Source organism: Callorhinchus milii, unplaced genomic scaffold, assembly GCF_018977255.1.
Source record: "Callorhinchus milii isolate IMCB2004 unplaced genomic scaffold, IMCB_Cmil_1.0 Scaffold12, whole genome shotgun sequence".
In the NCBI taxonomy this organism is placed as follows: Eukaryota; Metazoa; Chordata; class Chondrichthyes; order Chimaeriformes; family Callorhinchidae; genus Callorhinchus; species Callorhinchus milii.
Genome location: NW_024704753.1, coordinates 18,832,582 through 18,853,577, shown reverse-complemented (window position 1 = coordinate 18,853,577; position 20,996 = coordinate 18,832,582). Strand labels below are relative to the sequence as shown.

The 20,996-nt window shown below is 44.2% G+C and overlaps 3 protein-coding genes across 6 annotated transcripts in view; 2 read left to right on the top strand and 1 right to left on the bottom strand.

Moving 5' to 3' along the window:
• Positions 1 to 1,733: 1,733 nt before the first annotated feature.
• abhd14b (abhydrolase domain containing 14B) lies at positions 1,734 to 5,011 on the top strand. Of its 2 annotated transcripts, none has more exons than XM_007890505.2 (4): positions 1,734 to 1,932; positions 2,702 to 2,932; positions 3,274 to 3,515; positions 4,033 to 5,011. In XM_007890505.2, the coding sequence occupies exons 2-4, from the start codon at positions 2,725 to 2,727 to the stop codon at positions 4,213 to 4,215; spliced, it is 633 nt and encodes a 210-aa protein (XP_007888696.1). In that variant the 5' UTR covers positions 1,734 to 1,932; positions 2,702 to 2,724; the 3' UTR covers positions 4,216 to 5,011. The 2 variants fall into 2 exon arrangements, with proteins under 2 accessions (XP_007888696.1, XP_007888695.1); XM_007890504.2 differs by having other exon boundaries at positions 2,699 to 2,932.
• A 1,568-nt stretch (positions 5,012 to 6,579) lies between these two features.
• Positions 6,580 to 16,069, top strand: gmppb (GDP-mannose pyrophosphorylase B). Its single transcript, XM_007890502.2, has 10 exons — positions 6,580 to 6,693; positions 10,248 to 10,382; positions 10,674 to 10,754; positions 11,112 to 11,160; positions 11,649 to 11,791; positions 12,250 to 12,408; positions 12,929 to 13,007; positions 13,332 to 13,459; positions 13,991 to 14,173; positions 14,700 to 16,069. Exons 2-10 carry the CDS (start codon positions 10,254 to 10,256, stop codon positions 14,829 to 14,831), a joined length of 1,083 nt encoding a protein of 360 aa, XP_007888693.1. The 5' UTR covers positions 6,580 to 6,693; positions 10,248 to 10,253; the 3' UTR covers positions 14,832 to 16,069.
• A 726-nt stretch (positions 16,070 to 16,795) lies between these two features.
• The window catches only part of LOC103176755 (E3 ubiquitin-protein ligase RNF123), a 67,055-nt gene continuing 62,854 nt past the window's right edge, over positions 16,796 to 20,996 (bottom strand). For all 3 annotated transcript variants that reach the window (XM_042339578.1, XM_042339580.1, XM_042339579.1), the window contains exons 38-39: positions 19,748 to 19,833; positions 16,796 to 19,377 (exon numbers count right to left, since the gene is read on the bottom strand). In XM_042339578.1, the coding sequence (XP_042195512.1) occupies positions 19,269 to 19,377; positions 19,748 to 19,833 (195 nt within the window). In that variant the 3' untranslated portion in view covers positions 16,796 to 19,268. The remainder of the gene's footprint in view (positions 19,378 to 19,747; positions 19,834 to 20,996) is intronic.

Sequence of the window (20,996 nt, the reverse complement as noted above, 5' to 3'; positions counted from 1 at the left end):
GAGATAAGATCAGTGTATAATAAGTGACCAGGTGCACTTTTCCTTGCATCTGTCTGGAAGTTTATGCAGTGCCAGTGTTTGGCTACAACATGTACTTTTTATTCTCTTAAGTGAACTGGTTGAAAAGGATGAATTTGTTGTCAAAAAGCCTTTTCTGGTGTTTTTTTTCATCTAATAGTATCTACAAAATGTATGAAAATAGCTGAAAATCATCCCAGAATGACATCTAACTCAAGGATGCTTCAAGCATGTTGATTTTGAGTAAGGGTCAATAAACAGAAGTAAGAACATTGGCTGTTCTGTCTCACCAAGCGACATGGAGACTAACTGTAACTCCCTATACCGTACTACCTGGGATTAACTATCTCCACAAACCAAGGATTGGACCTGGGACTTTCTTGGTGCTTGGCTCAGTGCTAAAACGTGTATATAAATACTTAAATAAAATATCAGTATTGTATTTTTGTTTTATTGTCAGCCTGGCTTTGTTGGTAGCACTCTCACAGTGCTCATCACAGGGTTATGGATCCAGGCTCTTTATAGTTAAGATTCCTCCACCAGCATTGCAGTTGGACGCAATTAAACTGCAATTTAACTTCCAAACATTTAGAGGCACCAAGTTTGGAACTAATTACATGAAATCTTCATAGGGTGATGGTAATAGGCATAGCCTGGATGATTAATGACAGCATAAGCACAGATGGAGCTAGTCACAGTGGCCATGTTTCAACAACAACAACAAAATGACGTGTATAACGCCTTTCACGTCAGGAGGACGTCCCAAGGCGCTGGACAGTCAAGAGTTTCGGACCCGAGCTGGAGGTCAGGATTGGGGAGGGTGGAGGGCAGGGAGGGACGCAGGGTGATTGACATCAAAGAGGAGGGTCTTGAGATGGGTCTTGAAGGAGGCGAGGGAGGGGACAAGGTGGATGAACTGCGGGATGGAATTCCAGAGAGTGCAACTCTTCAGGTATGGACAGGCACTTGCATCGCACCCAAGTCAGAACCTACCGTTAACACTCTGGTCAATATTCCTGCCAAATCCAAATTTGCCCCCACAAATCAAGTTAATTTGACGTCTCTCTCTGTTCGTGCCCTGGCTCCCGCCACTGTCAAGCGCTCTGGGACGCTACCCTGTGTAAGGGGCGCTATATAAATACAAGTTGTTGTTGTGGGATATTGATGGTGAAAAATAACTGCAGCATTTGCCTGAAATGAACGCGGAGACACGTTTCAGTGGGGGGCATTGGGGTGACAACCGTGTACGTTTGAGGTCTTCTCCCCCGTCTCCTCTATCGAAACGATTCTTGCTGGCTTCTGCGATCAGCGTGGCGCTCTGTCTCGGTTGTCTGTTGAGACATTTAAAAAAAAACACACACACGCAAACAGTCGTGGATTGAGTGGCCAAATCATCATTTTTTAAAAAAAAATCCCAAGTATATAACCATTAAGGGAATATGCTTTGCAGCACATTGGTGACAGCCACTGCACACAACCTGCTCTCAAGAGAGGGGCACAGTCCAGCCAGGAGGAGTGCGTGTGTGTTGTTTGGCCAAAGCAAAGCCAAAGCACACACACAAGTCAGTCCTGGTCACTATTGCTCTCCTCAGTCCTTGCCCCACGCATAGACATCAGGATAGCCCCGTCATCTGCCTTTGTGTACGCGCCCCCTGTTGTCCCAGTTAGCAGATCAGCCCTGAACATGTGCAGCCCCTCGCCTCGATGGGGGTGGGTGGGTGGGTTTGCTGTGATTGCTGTGGCTGATGAACACGTTGCTGTTTGGGGGTTCTTCTGTCTTCCAGTGGCGAGTCCCGACCAGCAGAAGGCAGTCAGGAGTGGGGTCCATCGGGTCTGACGCCTGTTCCTCTGAGATCCTGGTGCAAAGCGAAAGGATCATTCAACCCAACTCCACTCACTCGCTCGCTCGGAAAGGTCTGGGTTGCTTTTAAGTGTCATTCCATTCCATTACAGAATAAGCTGTGCAAATTGTATTGCCCTTATTTTGGGGGGGTGGGGGGGGGGGCTGAGAGGAGATGGAGAGAGGGATAGGGAGAGAGAAAACCACTGGGGAGATAGAGAAAGAGAGAGAGAGAGAAACACACAGACTTCCTGGTTCTGCTGTTGGAATGTTTTCATGGCAATCATTTGCTGTTTTTGTTTTCAGAGTTGAGTTTTTTTTTGGCTGCATGGAACCCATTTTAGTTTTTTTTTATATATATATAGAGAGAGAGGGAGAGAGATTTCTTTAGATTCCACTTAAAGCAAATACTAATGGAATGCAAAGATCAAAAGAAAAGAAAATGAAATCAACAGTGCTTGAATATTGTGCAGCGGGTCAGTGGGCACCACTGAAAGAGTTAATGGTGTCAGATGTGACCCTTTATCAGAACTTGTGCTGATCAGATCATGTGTCTGTCTCTCTCTCTCTCTTTATCTTATCTTGTTATTAACATGGAATAGCTCAGTGGTTAGCTTGCTGGCCAGGCAAATGAGAGGACCCGGGTTCAATTACCTGGCAGTGCGAAACCTTAGGCAAGCTTCCTTACTCCACGCACACACCTAGCAGTAAGTAGGACCCCGGTTGTTAGTCGATTGGCGGAACTCTTTTCCAGGGGTTATAATCCCTTTTTAAAAAATAATAATGCATTCACTCAATCCACGACTGTTCGATCTCTTAAATCGACCTTTGCTTCAACAGCAGAACTTCGGTAACTTCTGGGAACCATGGATGAATTTCCAATCAAGGAAAACTCAATAGAGGTCTCAGGAAAAAGACTGTTTATCCGCCTGACCGCACCTAAAGAACAACCTCCTAAACTCTCCGTCCTACTGCTTCATGGCATTCGCTTTTCCTCCGCAAATTGGTTCACAATTAAAACCCTCGAAGTGTTGGCAGACAATGGCTACCATGCAGTGGCCATTGATTTACCAGGTGAGGGCTGCCAGATTTTTTAGATGACCACTTGGGGGAAAAAAGGAACGTTTTGCCCGCAAGATTTTTTTTCAAGTCAATTCACTTTACAGTATAATCTGTGAAGCGCTTTGAGATGTCTCGAAAATGTGAAAAAGCGCTATATCAAATGCAAGGATTATTATTAAGTAGTGGGCATTCTGCTTCCATTGACTTGGAATAGGAAAATAAATGGCCCTATCAGAATTTATACAGTGTGTTTTGCGTTTTATGAGGTGAATTTATTGTTGTTGTCCACGGCAACGTATATGGTATAGGGAATCTAACTGGCCTTTCTTTCCACGGTGTCTCTTTCTGATTAGGTTATGGAGAATCCAAAATGACCACAACCACAGACAAGGTGGGGGAACTCGTTCCTGCAAGTTTCCTAAAGGAAGTTTGTGAAGCTTTGCACCTGGAGCAAGTGGTTTTAATTAGCCCATCAATGAGTGGGATGTATTCGTTGCCATTCGTTTTTGAATACCCGAGTATGGTGAAAGCATTTATCCCCGTGGCTCCCATCTGTACCAATATGTTCACTCCTGAACAGTATGCTAGTCTGCAGGTATGCTGACTGTCTTATTGACTGGTGTGTTTGGATTGCTGTGTTTCAGTTTCATAGAAATATTACTTAAAATATTATTTAATTAAGCCTACCAATTTGTGGAATCTTGTAGCTCAGTGGTGAGAGCACTCGCCTTGCAAGAGAGAGGACCTGGTTTGATTCCCGGGCAGGGTTGGGCAAGTTTCCTTAGTCCACATGCCTCTGTTTACCTAGCAGTAAGTAGGAACCCGGTTGTTAGTCGATTGGTGGGTTTCTTTTCAGGGGGTAATAATTGCTTTAAAAAAAATTAATAATAATTTGGTCACTCAATACACAACGTCTTTGTGGGACACTGCTGTGCGCAATTAGCTGCCGTGTTTTGCCTACAAAATATATAGTTAATTTACTTCACAGTATATTTTGCGAAGTGAAAGATCCTGGCTACAAGTGGACCCAGAGTAGCTGGCTGTCGGCAGATCTGCCCTAATCTAGTGGCAATGTAGCTTCTGAACTGATTCGTGTCTTATCTTTTCAACAGGTTCCGTCTCTCATAGTTTATGGTGATCAGGATGCTCAACTGGGAAAGCAGTCGTTCGATTCTCTCAAAAATCTGGCCAATCACAAAGTGATGGTGATGAAGGGGGCCGGGCATGCCTGCTACCTTGACAGACCTGAAGAGTGGAATCAGGCACTACTGAAATACCTGCAGAGTTTGGTCTGAAGTCCAGTGGGCACACATGTCCAAGAGGAACGCTGATTTACGTTGGATAAGTTAATCCACGTTAGTAACAATTATCAATAGACGATCAATTATCAATCAGAACAGACATTCCCTTCCTCTTGTGGCTTCACATCATCCTGGTGCCATCATGACAACTGAGATCAATTAATCAGAATTCACTGCTCTCTTAACATTAACATTAACCAGCTGGTACTTACCATGTGCAAAGGCAAATGTACAAAATGATGACATTCAATCATTAGAATCTTCCAACTGATTTAGCCCTTTTATTAGAATCAAACGTATAATTAAATACTCTGCTCTGGGGAATGTTTTCACACTCAAATGAGTACAAGGCCTTTAAAAACTTGCCCTATTTAGGACGCTACAGATTGGGTTGTGTACAATAAGATAGACTATGCATTACTGAGGCAGGCTTCGGAGTTATGACAACTTGGCTTGATTGATACCAATTTTGCCTCTGTCAAACATTATGGTCACTTCAAGCCCCACCTCAAGACTTGAGCCGATAGCCGATAGTCCAGGCTGACACTCCAGGACACAACTGCCGAAGAGCTGTGTTTTAGGAGGTACTTTCCTGGGGATGAAGCATTAATCAGGAGCTAGTAAGCCAGCCAACAATTGTCCAGAGAAATTGTCATTCATTTCCTGGCTGTTTGTGGAGCCTTGCCGTGCACATCTTTCCCGCAGATAGTCACTACACTTGCCATAATTCCCTGTGATATAGATTGTAGGCTCTGTATCTATTATTATTATTAAATCTGCGTCAGTGTCTGCTGATCGTGTATCGTTTGTTTTTCTTAAGTCTTGAAAATTTGAATGTCCTTCAGATAAGATGTTTGGGTGAATGTTGGGGTGGTGGTGGGGGGTGGGGGGGGGGAAGGAAATTCCATGCAATGTTTGGCTAACAATCCCCCAGTTTTATCACAAGTGTTTCAATGCCTTGACAAGAGCAATGTAATGAGACCCCAGCGTCTGCAGGGGGCGCTGGTCCTCCCAGCTCCGCCGAGGCGAAGGGACCATCTTTCCTCCAGTCCATCGTTGGCGTGACTCGGCGACCCTCGCTCGGATTGGCCAGGCTTATTTCTCTCCCCCCGCCCCCCCTCCCATCATCTTGCGCCTGATTGGTGGAGCGGAGTCCGAGACGCCCAACTGCCCGCCCTACCTAGCTCCTGATTGGTTGACGGACCGACGGTAGGCGGGGTGGGGGGGGAGCCGCCGTGACGCCATTGGCCGGCAGTTGCCACGTTACAAGCGCATCGAGGCGCATGTGCCACGTCACCGGTCTGAGGGGAAAGGAGGGAGAGACGGACGGACGGACGCGTACGGTGTCGGCGCTTTGCTGTCAGTGTTGCGGGGCCTCAGGACCACCTCAGGAGCCGAGTTGGAGCGGAGCCGTGTTGGGCGGTGGGGCTGTGTCTGTGTGTGTGTGTGTGGGGGCGGCTCAGGGTCCCGCTGTGACGCCACCGATTTTCGCCTCGTTAAACCTGGGGCGGGCGACCGGTGTCACGTGACTCGGGCGGCGCGAGATGGGCCCCACCCGTGCGGTTTGAAATCGGGCAGTTGGTCAGTTCGACAGTCAGTGCCCCCCCCCCCCCCCCACACACACACACCCCCACACACAACCCCCCACACACACCCCCCACACCCACACCTCCCCCCCCCACACACACACCCCCACACACACCCCCCCACACCCACACCCTCCCCCCCCACACACACCCCCACCCACACACACCCTCATACACCCCCCCCCACACACACACCCACACACACCCCCACCCACACACACCCCCACACACACACACCCCCCCCCCCACACACACCCCCACACACACCCCCACACACACCCCCAAACACACACCCTCATACACACACACACACCCCCACACACCCACCCCACCCCCCCACACACACCCCCACACACACACCCACACCCACCCACACCCCCACCCACACACACCCCCACACACACCCCCAAACACACACCCTCATACACACACACACACCCCCACACACCCACCCCACCCCCCACACACACCCCCACACATACACCCCCCCACACATACACACCCCCACCCACACACCCCACACCCACCCACACACCCCACACCCACCCACATACACCCCCCCACCCACACACACCCACACACCCACACACACCACTCCCCCCACACACACACACACAAACACACACCGTGCACTGCGCTGCGCAGCCAATGCCCATGGGTGACAGATTGGAAGGCTGTCGAGAGATTGTGTCATAGAGAGAGAGGCAAAGAGCGCACACACACACACACACACACACACGTGTCACCCCACCCACCCCCCCAGTCTGTGTGGGGGAATGTGCAGACACACACACACACACACATACACACAGAGCAGTGAGTGAGGAGAGTTAAGTGGAACCCCGACCCACAGAGGACGCCAAGAAGCAACAAGACCGACCGTTGGGTAAGTCACTGATCGACTAATAATAGTAATAATAATAATAATCGCGCCTTCGAGGCGTCTCGAAAGCGCTTCGCGGGATATACCGCAGAGCGAACGGACTGTGCGGTTTTGCGGGCGTCGTGAAGGACAAGCGAGACCGCGCAGTGTCGCAGGACTCCCGTCTTGGCCTGCGTCTTTCAAGAAAACATTTGCGGCCGCTCGGTCGGTCCACACGCGCTGTTTGCCGGAGGTCGAGCTGCACGCAGCTCGGCCGCTGCCGTTTTGTCCGTCCGTCCGCAAAATACGCGGGGTGGGGGGGGGGGGGCTGCGCTTCGCAGTATGTTTACGCAGCTGCAGCAGTGCGATAAGACGCTACAAACAGCTGCAAGAATTGTTATGATTGATGTTGGTCGTGGCGACGTGTTCTGAGCTTTTGGGGGTAAGGGGAGGGTTTCGGGTAAAATGTTGGTTGGTGCGGTTCTGAGTCAAGCAATTCAGGAAGTTCCACATTTTAACGCCTTGTGTCACCTGTGATTATTAGCGAATGCCCGTGGGGAGTGCCACAATGTACTCTCGGCTCAGGGGTGGGAGGGGAAACCTTAGCTGTCAATGGTGGTTATTTAAAAGCTTCCTGCCGAGAAGGACGTGGGTGTGCGCTCAATTAAGGTCTGCTTTGAGTGATCCAGGGATAATAATCATCTGATAACAACCCATAGATTGGACTTGTCCATTCTTAATGTCAACTCAGGTGAGGTACAATATAGGAGGATGTGCAGTCTGGAAAATATTGAATATTTGTGCTTGAATATTTAAAATGATGGTTTATGAATGTCAAGTTTGAGTTTGCCGTCTCGGCAATGGTCTATCATTCATAGACCAATTCAAGGGTTATGGAGGGATTGCTTGTCATTGCCTTAACAAACAGGGGCAGCTTTGAAACTGAAAGCGAACAGAAGTTGCACTTAGCAATCACCTGTCACGGAATTGCTTGACATGGTGTGCTCTCCCTCAGGAAGCTGTAGAGGCTGAATCAAGATGTATGCTTTAAATGAGAAATGGACATATACTTGGGTATTAAAACAACAACTTGGATTTATATAGCGCCCTCCACCCCGGACGGCGTCTCAGAGGAATATGGTGAAAGGATGTGGCATTTGGATTAAAAGATCTATCAAATTCTAACAAATTGATGGACCAGGCTCAATGGGCTGATCCGTCTCCGTCTGTTCCCATAACAATACATCAATCCTTTGGTATCAAAGTTTGAGTTTCAGGTGTGCTGGTGGGGCTAACTATTTGGCAGAGCAATAGATACTGTAGAATATTGTGAAGATAATGCTAATGAAGGTACTTCAGTGGATTTTCGGGGTATCATAGAGGGAAACAAAGTTTGTAAATAGATTTGGTCTTTTGGCTGCTCAGTCATTTGCAATATTTCATCTGAAAGTTGTGGTGTTATGAAGTGATTTATGAAAGTGATTATCCACTGGCATATCGATATTTGTCTCCTGTTGTCTTGAGCACTGCAGGACTGTTCCAGTTTCACGCACAGTGATCTAGCATTGCAGGATAATTCTAGCATAACTAATTATTTGGTTATATAGGTTTATCAATGAACTGATAATCAGAATTTACCCGAATCATTCAGGAGCCCAGGTCAGCTGCCAGCTTATCACAGTCAGCAGAATGAAGCATCATTAGTTTGCTGAATCAGTTTCCAGAGTTATACTTTCCGACTGAGTGGTGTGTGTGTGTGTACATATGCTTATGAAAAGGTTAACAAGAAAAAAAGTATTGTATGTTGCACCAAGAAGTTCAGTGAGACTTTAGTCAGTGACTGCCAAAGAAAATCAATGTAGACTGCCGAGGAAGTGGACGTCATAGTGAATGTCCCTACCCAACTCATACCTAAACTCATACCACAAATTGATGTGATGAATGGATACATCAAGAGAGGAAACTATCAAGATTAAATTTGTTTTATGTGGATGGGTGTACTTTCCTTAAATAATTGAACTGCTGTAGTGTATACAGTATCTTATAAATTAGTAGTTCATTACAGCTTTAATTTAAAGAGCTCTCTATTGCTGCTCACTCGTTTGATAAAAGCATATTCTTTGATTCATAACAAGAATTATTTAATTTGATATACATATATATGAGATATATATCAATTAAACATCTCTAAACACGTAACAGTTTTTTGTGTAGTATTGAGACTGTATATTTGAGTGCATATATGGGCAAATCTAATGTAGTTTTTTCAGTATCATAGAATCGTAGATATTTACAGCACAGAAGGCCCATTGAGCATGGTGTTCATTCAATATTTTACCAGAGGGAGTTGCAAGCATTATCTGGAATGACAGCTTTGTGTAGTTTCACACATGTAATGTAATTGTATGTTTCATATTCTCATTTGGTTGAAATTCTGAATGGATTTGTTTTCATAGAGCCTCAAAGTGCAATACATTGATTTCTTACCTGGTGTCGTTCCACACATTTTTATTTCTGCTTGCTTTTATAAGTTTATTGACTTTCTAGCTATAAAATACTGTGTCTTATAATAAATACAGCGAAAGACCCAACATAAAAGTAGACCACCCAATGACTATCTTTTCTGTGCCGGAATAAACCAGTTAATGGTGCTTTATAGAGTAATCAGCATAGCTGACAAATCCCTCATTTTAATGGAGTCAGTCAGCCACACAGACTAAATGTTTCATTTCCTGTTCAGTGACCTTCAGGATGGCACTTTGGTGTGTGTATCACATGACATTGGTTCTTTCAAAAGCAATATTATTCTGTTGATTGCTGGAAGTAAAGAACTGCAGTTCAGGATGTGATTTGACATAATATAGCTGGATTACAGCTAAATGTCATGGGTTTAAATTGAAGATAGTAAAAGAGGGGACATCATAGAGGGATTGAGGGAGAGATTTCTAGTAGAGTGATCAAAGGTACAGCTCAGAAACAGGCCCTTAGGTCCAGTTAGCTGTTGGCAGTCGATGAAAATGGGGATGTTTTGTAATCATATCTGTTGTACATTGTGGATTTGTTGTGGAGTAAAAGGTTTATTTCTGTTCCAGTTGGTTTGCCAGCAAGTGCTCGTCATCTGCAACTATGGAGTTAGTTTCCACGTGTGCACAGATTACACCCAGAACAACGCTTGGTTCTAACTGCATTGATGTTCTGGCCATGTGAAGATGGTCATGACCTCTGCAATATTAGAGGAACTCAGTATCTAGAAAAACAACAAACTTTATATGTTTCTATGGAGTAAATTCAAACATACAATTTACAATAGTTGTCCAAACAGAAGTATGTATGTAGAAGTTAGTTTGGTTTGAGGTGCATATGCAAAGCTGCATATGTGAGTGGAAATTGAGATTGTATTGTCTGCCATCCATGTTAAGCGTTCTGAGATGCTGCCCTGTGTGAAGGGCGCTATATAAATTTGAGTTGTTGTTATCGTTGGGCTGTCGCTGGATAGCTCGGCTGTGTTTCACTATGTTTTTCGCTTTATCTGGGGGTATTTAGCAGGATCTGAAGCTGTTCGTGGTTTTATTTTCCAGGTAACAATGAAAGCGTTGATCCTAGTTGGAGGCTATGGGACGCGGCTGCGGCCGCTCACACTCAGTGTTCCCAAACCTCTGGTGGATTTCTGCAACAAACCCATTCTTCTGCATCAAGTGGAGGCTTTAGTAAAGGTACAGTTGGCACCTTAATTTAGGACAGGCCTGGACTAAGAGACCACAGAATTAACAAAATACTAACTTAATTTGCAAGCTCAATTTCCGGCAATTGTACTATAATCACTGTAGTAGATGTAAAGCAACTAAAATACATTTTTGTCAAAGTATTTTCAATATTTCTCTTGTGTGATTTTTATGATTACATAAATCTAGTTTGTAGTAGGAAGGTGTTTGCCTCTGTTCCTTCCCATCCCCTCATTTCTACAGAAGACTGAACCTGTTGTGTGTGTGTCTGTGTTGGAACAGGCTGGGGTGACGCACGTGATCCTCGCTGTCAGCTACATGTCGGAGATGCTGGAGAAGAAAATGAAGGAACAGGAGCAGCGGGTAACGAGTTGAGAATTTTCCCTTCTCAATTTATTAGTAACTTATAACAAAATACACAATCAATTCACTTTACAGTATAATCTGTGAAGCGCTTTGAGACATCTCAAAGACCCGATAAGGTGCTGTATCAAATGCAAGGATTATTGTTATTCAAATTGATAACAAACAATTTTAATTTGCAAAGTAAAAGCAAAATAGAACACTTGTTGCACAGAGGCCATTTGGCCTATCATTACTGAGGTGCAGTTACCTCTCCACTGGAACTACTCTACTCTAAATCAGTATTCTTTACACATTAGAAATTTAGTTTACCGTAATGTCTACTCTTACCATCTATATTTGTGTGTCTCCAAATAGCTTGGTATTCGTATTTCACTCTCGCATGAAAAGGAGCCTTTAGGAACAGGTAAGAAATCCTTGCATCTTTGTCTGTCTGTCTATTTGCAGCATTGAAAATATCCCGGTCAGATTCAGCCTCAAAGTTTGTGTGCTCTTTGATTTAACCCATAATTATAGTTTTTTTCTACTACTGTACAATAGCAGTAACCCGGGTTAAAATACCTGTGTTTTATTTAGCACCACATTGCCTTATGGAATTTTCTTGGTCAACTTTGATGTTTTCTAAAGTGTTTTGAAATGTTACAATGTGCAACATTAAGGAAGATAAAAATACAGGAATGGATGGGAGCAATGAATAGATGCCAGAGCGAGAGACAGTCTTATTTTCTAGCTATGATTGTAAATCTGTAATAGGGAGAGTGAATCTGCTCACATGGGCACGGGTGGCTGCAAGATGATGTCCCAACAACCATTGATCTATTCCAGAGTTAGTCGTTGAGTGGGAAGATTTTGGGGGAACTCAGACTTGACACTTTGTGTTCATTCTGTTCACAGCTGGACCACTTGCTCTGGCTCGAGATCTCTTAACCAGTAACTCTGAGCCTTTCTTTGTGCTAAACAGTGATGTGATCTGTGAGTTTCCCTTTGAGGAGATGGTGCGCTTTCACAAGCATCATGGGAAGGAGGGTACTATTGTGGTAAGTACTGTTTGGTGTTACAGGGGCATTGTTTTCAACTGGTAGTTTACTGCTCTTAAAACACTTCACTTCTATGATGATTTTTTTGGTAAAGGCCAATGCCCAGCATCACATTGAAACAAACAGACCTTCCTTCGACAATGCTGAGATAGCTGATCACTGGAAAGTGAAGACGCACCTCATCAATTATTATTATTATTATTATTATTATTATCAAGCTTTCTTAATGAGGGGATGGGAACAGTATATTTAATATACTCGAGACTGGGGTAGATAGATCAAGGCTGAGGTGGATAGATATTTGTTAGGTCAGGATATCAAGGGATACGGGCAAGGGCGGGTAATTGGAGTTGAAGTACAAATCAGCTATGATCTTACAGAATGGTGGAACAGGCTCGAGGGGCTGAATAGCATGTTCCTGTTCCTATGTTTTTATGATGTGCCGATCTGTTCCCCAGGTGACCAAAGTGGAGGAACCATCCAAGTATGGAGTAGTGATCTACGAAGCTGAGATTGGGCGGATCCATCGATTTGTAGAGAAGCCACAAGTCTTTGTGTCAAACAAGATCAATGCAGGGATGTACATCTTCAGCCCCACGATTCTCAACAGAATCCAAGTAAGTCATTTAAAGATTAAAGTCACTCTGACATCTTTTCTGTGTTTATTGTAATCTTCAAGCGCTTTTGAATCTTGCACAATGTAGTTTAGGTGAAGATATACTGTACCATCCCTTCCCCTTATGGTCTTTCAAGACATGTTTCAAAATGTACCTTTTTGACTGTACTTACCAGTCATCCTTCCCCCCACCCCCCCCCCCGGTTCAGGTGCCCATCCAGCAACTGTAGTGCACTTGGGGACAGCCAAAGCACCCCGTCAAAGAAATAACCTCTGAACATTTATAAACTCTTTACACTTTCTTTTGGATGGTTCCTCCATTTTGGTTACCTGGGAAACAGATGTGCACATCATAGAAACATAGTACCTCTCCCATTCCCTTTTGAAAGCTAAACGCCCAAGGTTCAGTTGGTATTAACACCTTTTGCAAATTCACTTCCTATTTGAGTGAAATGAATGAGCTGTGTTTGGTAACCTTGGTTGGGTGATATTAATTGCATCTCTATCTTCAATCTTTGTAGCTGAGGCCAACATCCATAGAGAAGGAGATTTTCCCTGTGATGGCGCAGGAGGGCGAGCTGTACGCCATGGAACTCCAAGGTAAGAAACCAGAGGACACAGGTTTAGGATAATTGCCAAAAGAACCCGATAGGAGATGATTTTTTTTATGCAGCGAGTTGTGGAAATGCACTGCTTGAAAGGGTGTTGGAAGCAGATTCAATAGTAGCTATCAAAAGGGAATTGGATTGGTACTTGAAAAGGAAAAATTTGCAGGGCTCTGGGGTAAGAATGGAACTAGTTGAATGGCCTCCTGGGCTGCAAATTCTACGACTGGACCGAAATGGCGAGATAGGAAGTTATTCTGTGATTGAAAGTAAATACTTTTTTTTCCTAGAAGGTAATTTCCTTTGCTTTTCCCCTCAGGGTTCTGGATGGACATTGGCCAACCCAAAGACTTTCTGACCGGGATGTGCATGTACCTACAATCTCTTCGACACAAAGCACCAGAAAGGCTGCATCAAGGGCCTGGCATCGTCGGAAATGTGCTGGTGGTAAGATTTTAGTATGTTTCATTGTTTGGAGATGGTTTGTGCTCTCACCACTACTTTACAGCGGGGGCTGCTGCTATGTGGCAATTTCTAACCTGATCTCAGGAAATGTCCATCGCTCCAAATCACCGACTGCAAACAGTACTCTCTCTGACCACTGGATGACACCAGAGGTTCACTGAAAGGAGTCACACCCAATGTGGCTGTCGAATACAGACAGTTTGTGTACTCACTGATAGGGAGTGAGAGGGAACTGCTCAGTGCACGTTTAATATTTTTTAAACAGTGCACCTGACTTTCAACCCGGAAGCAGTGCAGCTCTATACTTTTCTAAAATTCTACCAAATTATGTTAGAGAAGATGTAGGGTGTACTGCCTGGAGAAACCAGAGTAGGATTGTTATTATTAAACTTAATCATTTTGTTTCAGTCATGCTCACATGTATCTTGAGGAGCAGGGTTTGCATCTTTTGTTAACCTGTTTTGAGGGACCACACGGGGACTGACTCAGTGTGTGTTGTGTTTCCTTTTTCAGGACCCAAGTGCCTGGATTGGAGAGAAGTGTTCTATCGGTCCGAACGTGACGATAGGCCCAGGGGTGGTGATAGAGGACGGGGTCCGGATAAAACGCTGCACAGTTCTCAAGGGCTCACGGATTCGCTCTCATTCCTGGCTGGAGTCTTGCATTATCGGCTGGAGTTCAGATGTCGGGCAGTGGGTGAGTGAGGACAACATTACTAAACATGCAGCTGGATTTACGTATCAATCATCACTCAAGGGTATTATATCTACCAGATTCACCGGGTGATTTTCAGAGGCCAATAAACGTCATGACCATTACACTTTTATTTTGAGTTATTAGTTACTAAAGTAAGTAGAGCTCTGTCATCATGGAATCCTGCTTAACCAAGTAATACTTCAGAGGATGATGTCACCATCACACGTGTGCAAGTCATTTCATAGTCCACTGTTGGGCAATGTTATTGCAAACTGTTCATTCATTTTAATGCACTGAGATTTATTGTAGTTTTTTTAAATCTACAATCACATTTTGTTTCATAAAATACCAAATGATGTTTGTAATGAGACTCTACAGGTTTTCCACTTTGCTAAATGAATGCCTTCTTTTCTGTGCTTAGAGATTATAGTATTAGCTTCACTCTCTGTACTTGACTAGAACTTTGTTGATGAGTTGTCGTCGTCAGTCTGGGCTGAAGCAATGATTTGAATGTGTCTGTCTGCAGGTGCGGATGGAGAATGTTGCGGTGCTGGGAGAGGACGTGATTGTGAAAGACGAGCTTTACCTGAACGGGGCCAATGTCCTGCCTCACAAGTCCATCGCCGATTCTGTGCCTGAACCCAAAATCATCATGTAGAGAGAGCACTAATAGCCACACGCACACAGAACTAACTGCTCAAGAGTGAACCTGCAGAGCTATCCTGGATGCAGTTTGTTTGCCAACAGTCAACATATACACTCGAGCAGCGAAGGAGAGATTCTGCACTTTGGCAGCTGAGCTAAATCTTACCCTGTGAGGTTGTCTGCATCTCCTCCCCACACTGTTTGTCCTAATGAATTTGGGGGACAAAAGGGTTACAGCAAGGAGTTTTTGTGACTTGCATAATGCATTATTAAGATGCCTCCTACCCTTTTCGTTCCTCTCTATTGGCAGACGCTCGGAATAAAACTTAGCTTCACACAGAGATGTTAGTTCTATGCAGTTGATATTCATTGGAGCTTCCATTAGGGAAGCAGCCAAAACGATCTGAATCATTCCATCAAGGCAACAAATCTATTGAAATTCTTTGACCGGTGGAAATTGACTTTGTGACAAGTCGGAAGTTGCTGCTTGAGTTGCACTTTTAGAATCGCCAAGTTGTGAGGTAAAGGGTGCGAGAGGGGATCTGCGCTTTTCTGGGGTGATAAATGGGATTTTTTATTAACAATTTAATTATTTGGCTTTAAGTGTTTTCCAGTCTACAGGAATTAAATGTAATGGGCGAAGCTGAGATTTGCATCAGTCATATCCACTTACCAAACTACACCTTTACCTTCGTGATGGAGTGGCTCGTGTGCCAAGATCCTGGCTTGGTGTTGGCACCTGCAGATGAGGGGCTACAGCTAACCAGCAGGTGTCTGACATTGCGCACCTTAACTGCAACATCATGAAACTGGTGGAGTCTGTACTTTCTGATGTCAAAGCTTAAAACACCTGACATGTAGTTTTATAAATCATTCAGTTTGGTTAGCAATACCCTTCCTCAAATAATGTTACTGAGGGTGGCGGGATTTACAACGCCTTGCAAACACCTTGTTCGAAGGTGAAATAATTATAATACTGGATCCTTTTTCCAATCTGAGTGACGTAATCTAAATGAAACACATTTCTGTTTAGATAATTTGGTAGAAAAGCGAATCAAGTCCTAGGATATGAGAGCTCATTTAATTCAAAACTAATTTCTTTAGAGCACTGGGAAAGGAAGTGGCTGCTTAAATGCTCTGTATAATTGTAATAAATTGCTGCCTCTGGTTGTATTTTAACATGGAAAATCTTGAAATGAATTTTATACAGATTGTATGAATTTAAAGAAAAATGAACAAATTTTAGTAAAACTCCTGCAGTAATGTTATTTTTCAGTCCACACGACACAAAACCAGCTTGTTCTACACATGCACAGTGGAAAATTACACTGCAAGGGAAAGCATCAAATAAATGCCTTTGGAAGAGGGGAAAATAATATTACACACTGCTTCACTTAATGACAAATATATAAAATTATAAATTCATTTTCATTAGAGACTGATCTCTCACTGTCCGTCTCTCTGTTTCACACATCCTCACCACAGTATTTAGTCATCTGACGCCTGACAAATGCAGGTTCTGAATCCTCAGTGGGTGGAAAACAGGAGCAATAACAGTTCAGGGTGAAATGCGCGAGAGCATTGCTACCTTCCTCCTGCCTACAGTTTGGACGCACCTCGTTACCTGTCAAGTGACGTTCCCGTCAGTTGGATGTGCAGAGCTTGCGATCGTCCCAGCAATCTGACGTTTCTGTAACATCTTCCAAAGTGAGACCTTGGAATAGGAGCCATCACACGCTCGTGAGCTGAAACCTGGTAAACGCCCTCTGCGGGTGTCATCCCAAGGTCTCGGGAGATTCAACGGACTCCGGAGACTGGCAGCAACTTAGCACTTTAGACGATTCCTGGATTCCTAAAAGAACTCTCGAAGTTATGCAAACATTCCAGGGAAACTTAAATGCTCTCTCTGGATACCACTGGGAGACTTACTGCTCGTACCAAAGCTTGTGGACGAAAAACAGAATCTGGAGGCACGGCTCATAACCACAATATATTTATTGCTCAGATCTGCAGATAAACTCACACACGAGAACTGAACTGTCCATTGAGATCAACACAAGCAGCAGCTTTACATTTTCTCCACACTCTCCCCGACACCACCAGGAAATCTTAGTTAATAAGTATTAAAAGCAGTTAAAACACCCGGCTCCCAAACCCCACGCACTGAGGGGTGGTGGGAAGTGTGGGTTCTTCTAGCTCTCTCTCCCTCACCAGTAAATAACACGCCGAACATTATTAAAACGGGGTCCTGGTGCCTTCACCTGGCTTCGCTTCAAAATAAGAATCGAACCGATTTGTGAAATCTTTTTTTTAATAAAAAAAAGGTGTAAAGCTTTGACCCCGCGAAAGTAACCAAATTTAGGGTCAAACAATTCTGACGTTTAGACAATATTTTATATGGCTGAGACCCACAGAAAGTTCCGATAATGATATTGGATCATTTTACAAAATTTAAAAGCTCTAAAAGAATGACCTGGTTTTTAGTAATGAGTTTAATATCAGCCGACACCCAGCCCTTTAACAGCGAGGGTCCTGGGAGCAGCCAGACCCAGCTCAGCGGTTTCCCAATCTGATTCCACCTGTAACAACAGTCTGCTTCTCATTATAGCAAAACCACCTACTACTGTACTCATAGTTGGAATAAGTTACTGCCAGACAATTCCAGAAGCAGTCGTGACAATTAATGAGAAGTAACGAATGGAGTAATAATAATAATCCTTGCATTTGATATCGCGCTTTATCACGTCTTCGAGACGTCTCAAAGGGCTTCGCAGGATACACTGCATTGACTGTACATATTGTGTGCAAAGTAGGACCCTTCTCTTTAAAGTGACAATTGGTGTGAAGGATTAAAAAAAATCACTCTCTTGACCTACAGTAGCTGAAAGCTTAAATCAGACACGTGTCTGACTGGGATGCAAACTCCTCAACATCCCGTAACTGGACTGCAAAACTCCTAACACATGTTCTTTGATGTAAACTGTACCTTTTGTGTGTTTCTGTAACAAGTCCTTTCAGCATAATAATGCACAATCTGGTCTGACAAACTGCTATTGTAAAGCATCAGTCGCCACAGCCTTTGGCTGTTGGACAGGAAAGGATCTTGTATGGCAAGTGTTTGTTAGAGGCACACACTGGAACTCAATAAACTAACATCACAGAGTCCAGACGCTGCACACTCCCTCCCTCCCATGTTGTGCACAGTTGACTTGTACCTTTATCTCAGTGGGATTATTCGTACGTAATAGATTTGAGTGTTATAAAGTGGGCATTGGCTCGGTTGATACCGTTTCTCCCCGGTCTTGTGTTTTACTGAAGATTGGAAAGAACCAAAGGAACCCAAAGCACATTCCCTGTAATAACCGGAGTATCACAAAGCCAGGTCTGGGGACATAATGTCTCTGAGGCCCATTGAGAAAAGTACAGCAACATAGATATACTCCACATGGCCATTAACTAAAGTCCCCGTGTGCTGAAGGTTCACTGATGTCACGACCTCACGCTCAAAAGCACCCGATGTAAACAGAGCTCTATCCTGACGTTCCTTCCCCACAGAGAGACAGACAGACAATCAGGAAAATAAGCAGGAACCTGCTGCCTCCAAGGTTGGTTTGCTGCAGGGAAGACCTGGCAGAGGATCCTGCCTGGAAAGTCTGGAGATACTTAATATCTGGCGCAAAATTCCTCTGTCGTTCAGGACAAGGTCGAGAACTGAACAATGCAGCATCCTCCAAATAAAATACAATAGCCGATAGTGATCGACAGTGCTTAACAGTAACCTTGCAGTTTCCTGAAGGAGGGAGGGAGGCTGGAGAATTGTGCTGATTCCATGCACCTATTTAGGGGAGTAACAAACCATAAGAGTTTAAAGGGATCTTGCTCTCGACAGATGAAAGCATCATCACATCACATGCAGCAATTAACTGGATGAATATATCTGCCTGGTTAGATCCCATTACCACCTCACAGCTCCAACAGCGGAAAGCACACAAGTGTCCAGGACACCAACATACCCTCCTTCCTCAAATCATTTTAAATTTCACAAGACCCCTAAGTGTTTGTCATATCATCAGGTTTTGGGCAGGCATTAGGACCCGGGTAGTTGAATGTGGTTTAGGATTAGTGTGCGGGCCGATATCTGACAGGACAAAGCGAAATCCAATCTATTAGTTGTCCTTTAGAACACATTTGTCTCAGTCTCTCTAGCGATCGATATATGAATTGAAATAGCAGAGTCTAACTAGCGTCTCATCAGCTGGTGAAGCACCATTCCAAGGACCGTTCCCTTTGTAAACATCGAATATCCGATTTCAGTCCCTGCAAAAATACCCAACTGAATTGTCCCCAAATACCTCTGAGTAGAGAGTCTCTCCTTTACGCTGGCAAAGAAAGGAAAGCAGGTAAACGCAGGGTCACAGGACCAGGGTCACAGGCAATCGATCGGTGGCGATTAGGATGTGAAGGAGGTGGATGGCTTAATATAGTCATCCACTCCGGTGATAGTGGCCTTGCAGAAGAAACAATCCTTGTTGTTCATCAGGTGCTGGTTGATGCAGGCCCTGAAAGGGGAACAATAACTGGTTAAGGTTTGGTGACTCTGGGTTTAATAATCAATAATAATCCCGGCATTTAATACAGCGCCTGATCACCTCTTTCGAGACGTCTCAAAGCGCTTCACAGAACATACTGTAAAGTGAATTGACCGGATTTTGATGTAACCGTAATCACGGTCGAAGAGGACGGCTCGATCTGAAGATGGGGAAGGAAAGGGCGTTGTACCTGAAAGCGCGGCCACCGATGGTGGAACCGAGGGCACGAAGGAGGAGACTTCACAACGCAATCTGCAACAATCTAAATGAGTGTCAACATCCAGTGTTTACCTGCGAGGAGGTCTCTGACCTTGCACTGACTATGAGAGCGATGACTTACTTGCAGGACTTGTGTGTACATGGCCTGAAGACTGCAGAGATCGGGTGTGCATAACAAATAGGGCACAGGTCTTCCTCACTGGTCGGCTGCAAGAAAGAAAATAAAAACATTTATATTCCTTAGGCTACTGCTGCACCCCCCACCCCCCCCCCACACACACTGAAGCTTTATCAAAGGCAGAAGCCCGCATTTCATTGAGGAATTCTAACCCAGCAGGATTGGTTCAGACATCTCTCTTACAATACAAAGTACAGCAATCAGTGTTTTATAAAGGTCATTATTGATGCCTTGTAGATGTTCCCACAAGGAACGAACAAGAAAAATGAAATGCATTACCGATCTCCAGCTAATTACACCAGACCAGAGGCTTAGGAAATGGCTATAATAATAATTATTATTATATAATTATTATTATTATAGCCATTTCCTAAGCCTCTGATAATAATAATTATTATTAGTATTATAATCCTTGCATTTGATACAATAATAAATAAATAATCCTTGCAATTGATACGGCGCCTTATCACATCTTCGAGACGTCTCAAAGCGCTTCACAGAATATACTATAAAGTGAATTGACCGTATACTTTGTGGGCGAAACACGGCAGCCAATTACGCACAGCAGCGTCCCCACAAACAGTCGTGGCTTGAGTGACTAAATTACTATTTATTAATTTTTGGAAAGGGATTATTACCCCCGGAAAAGTGATCCGCCAATCGACTAACAACCGGGAAAATATCAGACTGCTCTGGACTCATGTACTGTGACCGTACAGAGTGCCTCCAATCGTAGAACAAGTCAAATGTCACTAATAATATTGAAAATTGGGCAACTTGGAAGAGGTAAAATGTTACCTGCCAGCTGTCAACTCCAGCAAAGAAACAATAAATCTGATAGAAACAGGGGCTAAGCAGCAGAACAGAGGCTCTAAGTCACAGGTACACATGACCTTTAAACACTGGCCGGTCAGTGGAAATTTACAACTTGCTTTCACATCACTGGGAAAATCTTTACAATTTACAACCTCCAGACGTCAACTGCTTAGAGAGAAAATTAACAAAGTATATGAAATACTGAACTTGTAGTGGTTTGACGGGAGCTGTGGGAGGCCGGTTACTTGCTGGGGAATTGGCCGCAGCTGCACTGGCAGCAAACCACCTACATTTTCTGGGGCTAATAATTCCTTCAAATTTTTTTTTAAAATTTATAATAACAATCACCTGGTCACTCAACCCGCGGCTGTTTGTG

What these genes read in the sequence shown, in the direction of transcription:
- abhd14b (XM_007890505.2), top strand. Translation starts at nt 2,725, where the DNA reads ATGGATGAATTTCCAATCAAGGAAAACTCAATAGAGGTCTCAGGAAAA. An exon ending in AGTGGCCATTGATTTACCAG is followed by an intron (nt 2,933 to 3,273) that starts GTGAGGGCTGCC and finishes CTTTCTGATTAG; the next exon opens with GTTATGGAGAATCCAAAATG. An exon ending in AACAGTATGCTAGTCTGCAG is followed by an intron (nt 3,516 to 4,032) that starts GTATGCTGACTG and finishes TCTTTTCAACAG; the next exon opens with GTTCCGTCTCTCATAGTTTA.
- gmppb (XM_007890502.2), top strand. Translation starts at nt 10,254, where the DNA reads ATGAAAGCGTTGATCCTAGTTGGAGGCTATGGGACGCGGCTGCGGCCG. An exon ending in AAAGGAGCCTTTAGGAACAG is followed by an intron (nt 11,161 to 11,648) that starts GTAAGAAATCCT and finishes TTCTGTTCACAG; the next exon opens with CTGGACCACTTGCTCTGGCT. An exon ending in CGATTCTCAACAGAATCCAA is followed by an intron (nt 12,409 to 12,928) that starts GTAAGTCATTTA and finishes CAATCTTTGTAG; the next exon opens with CTGAGGCCAACATCCATAGA.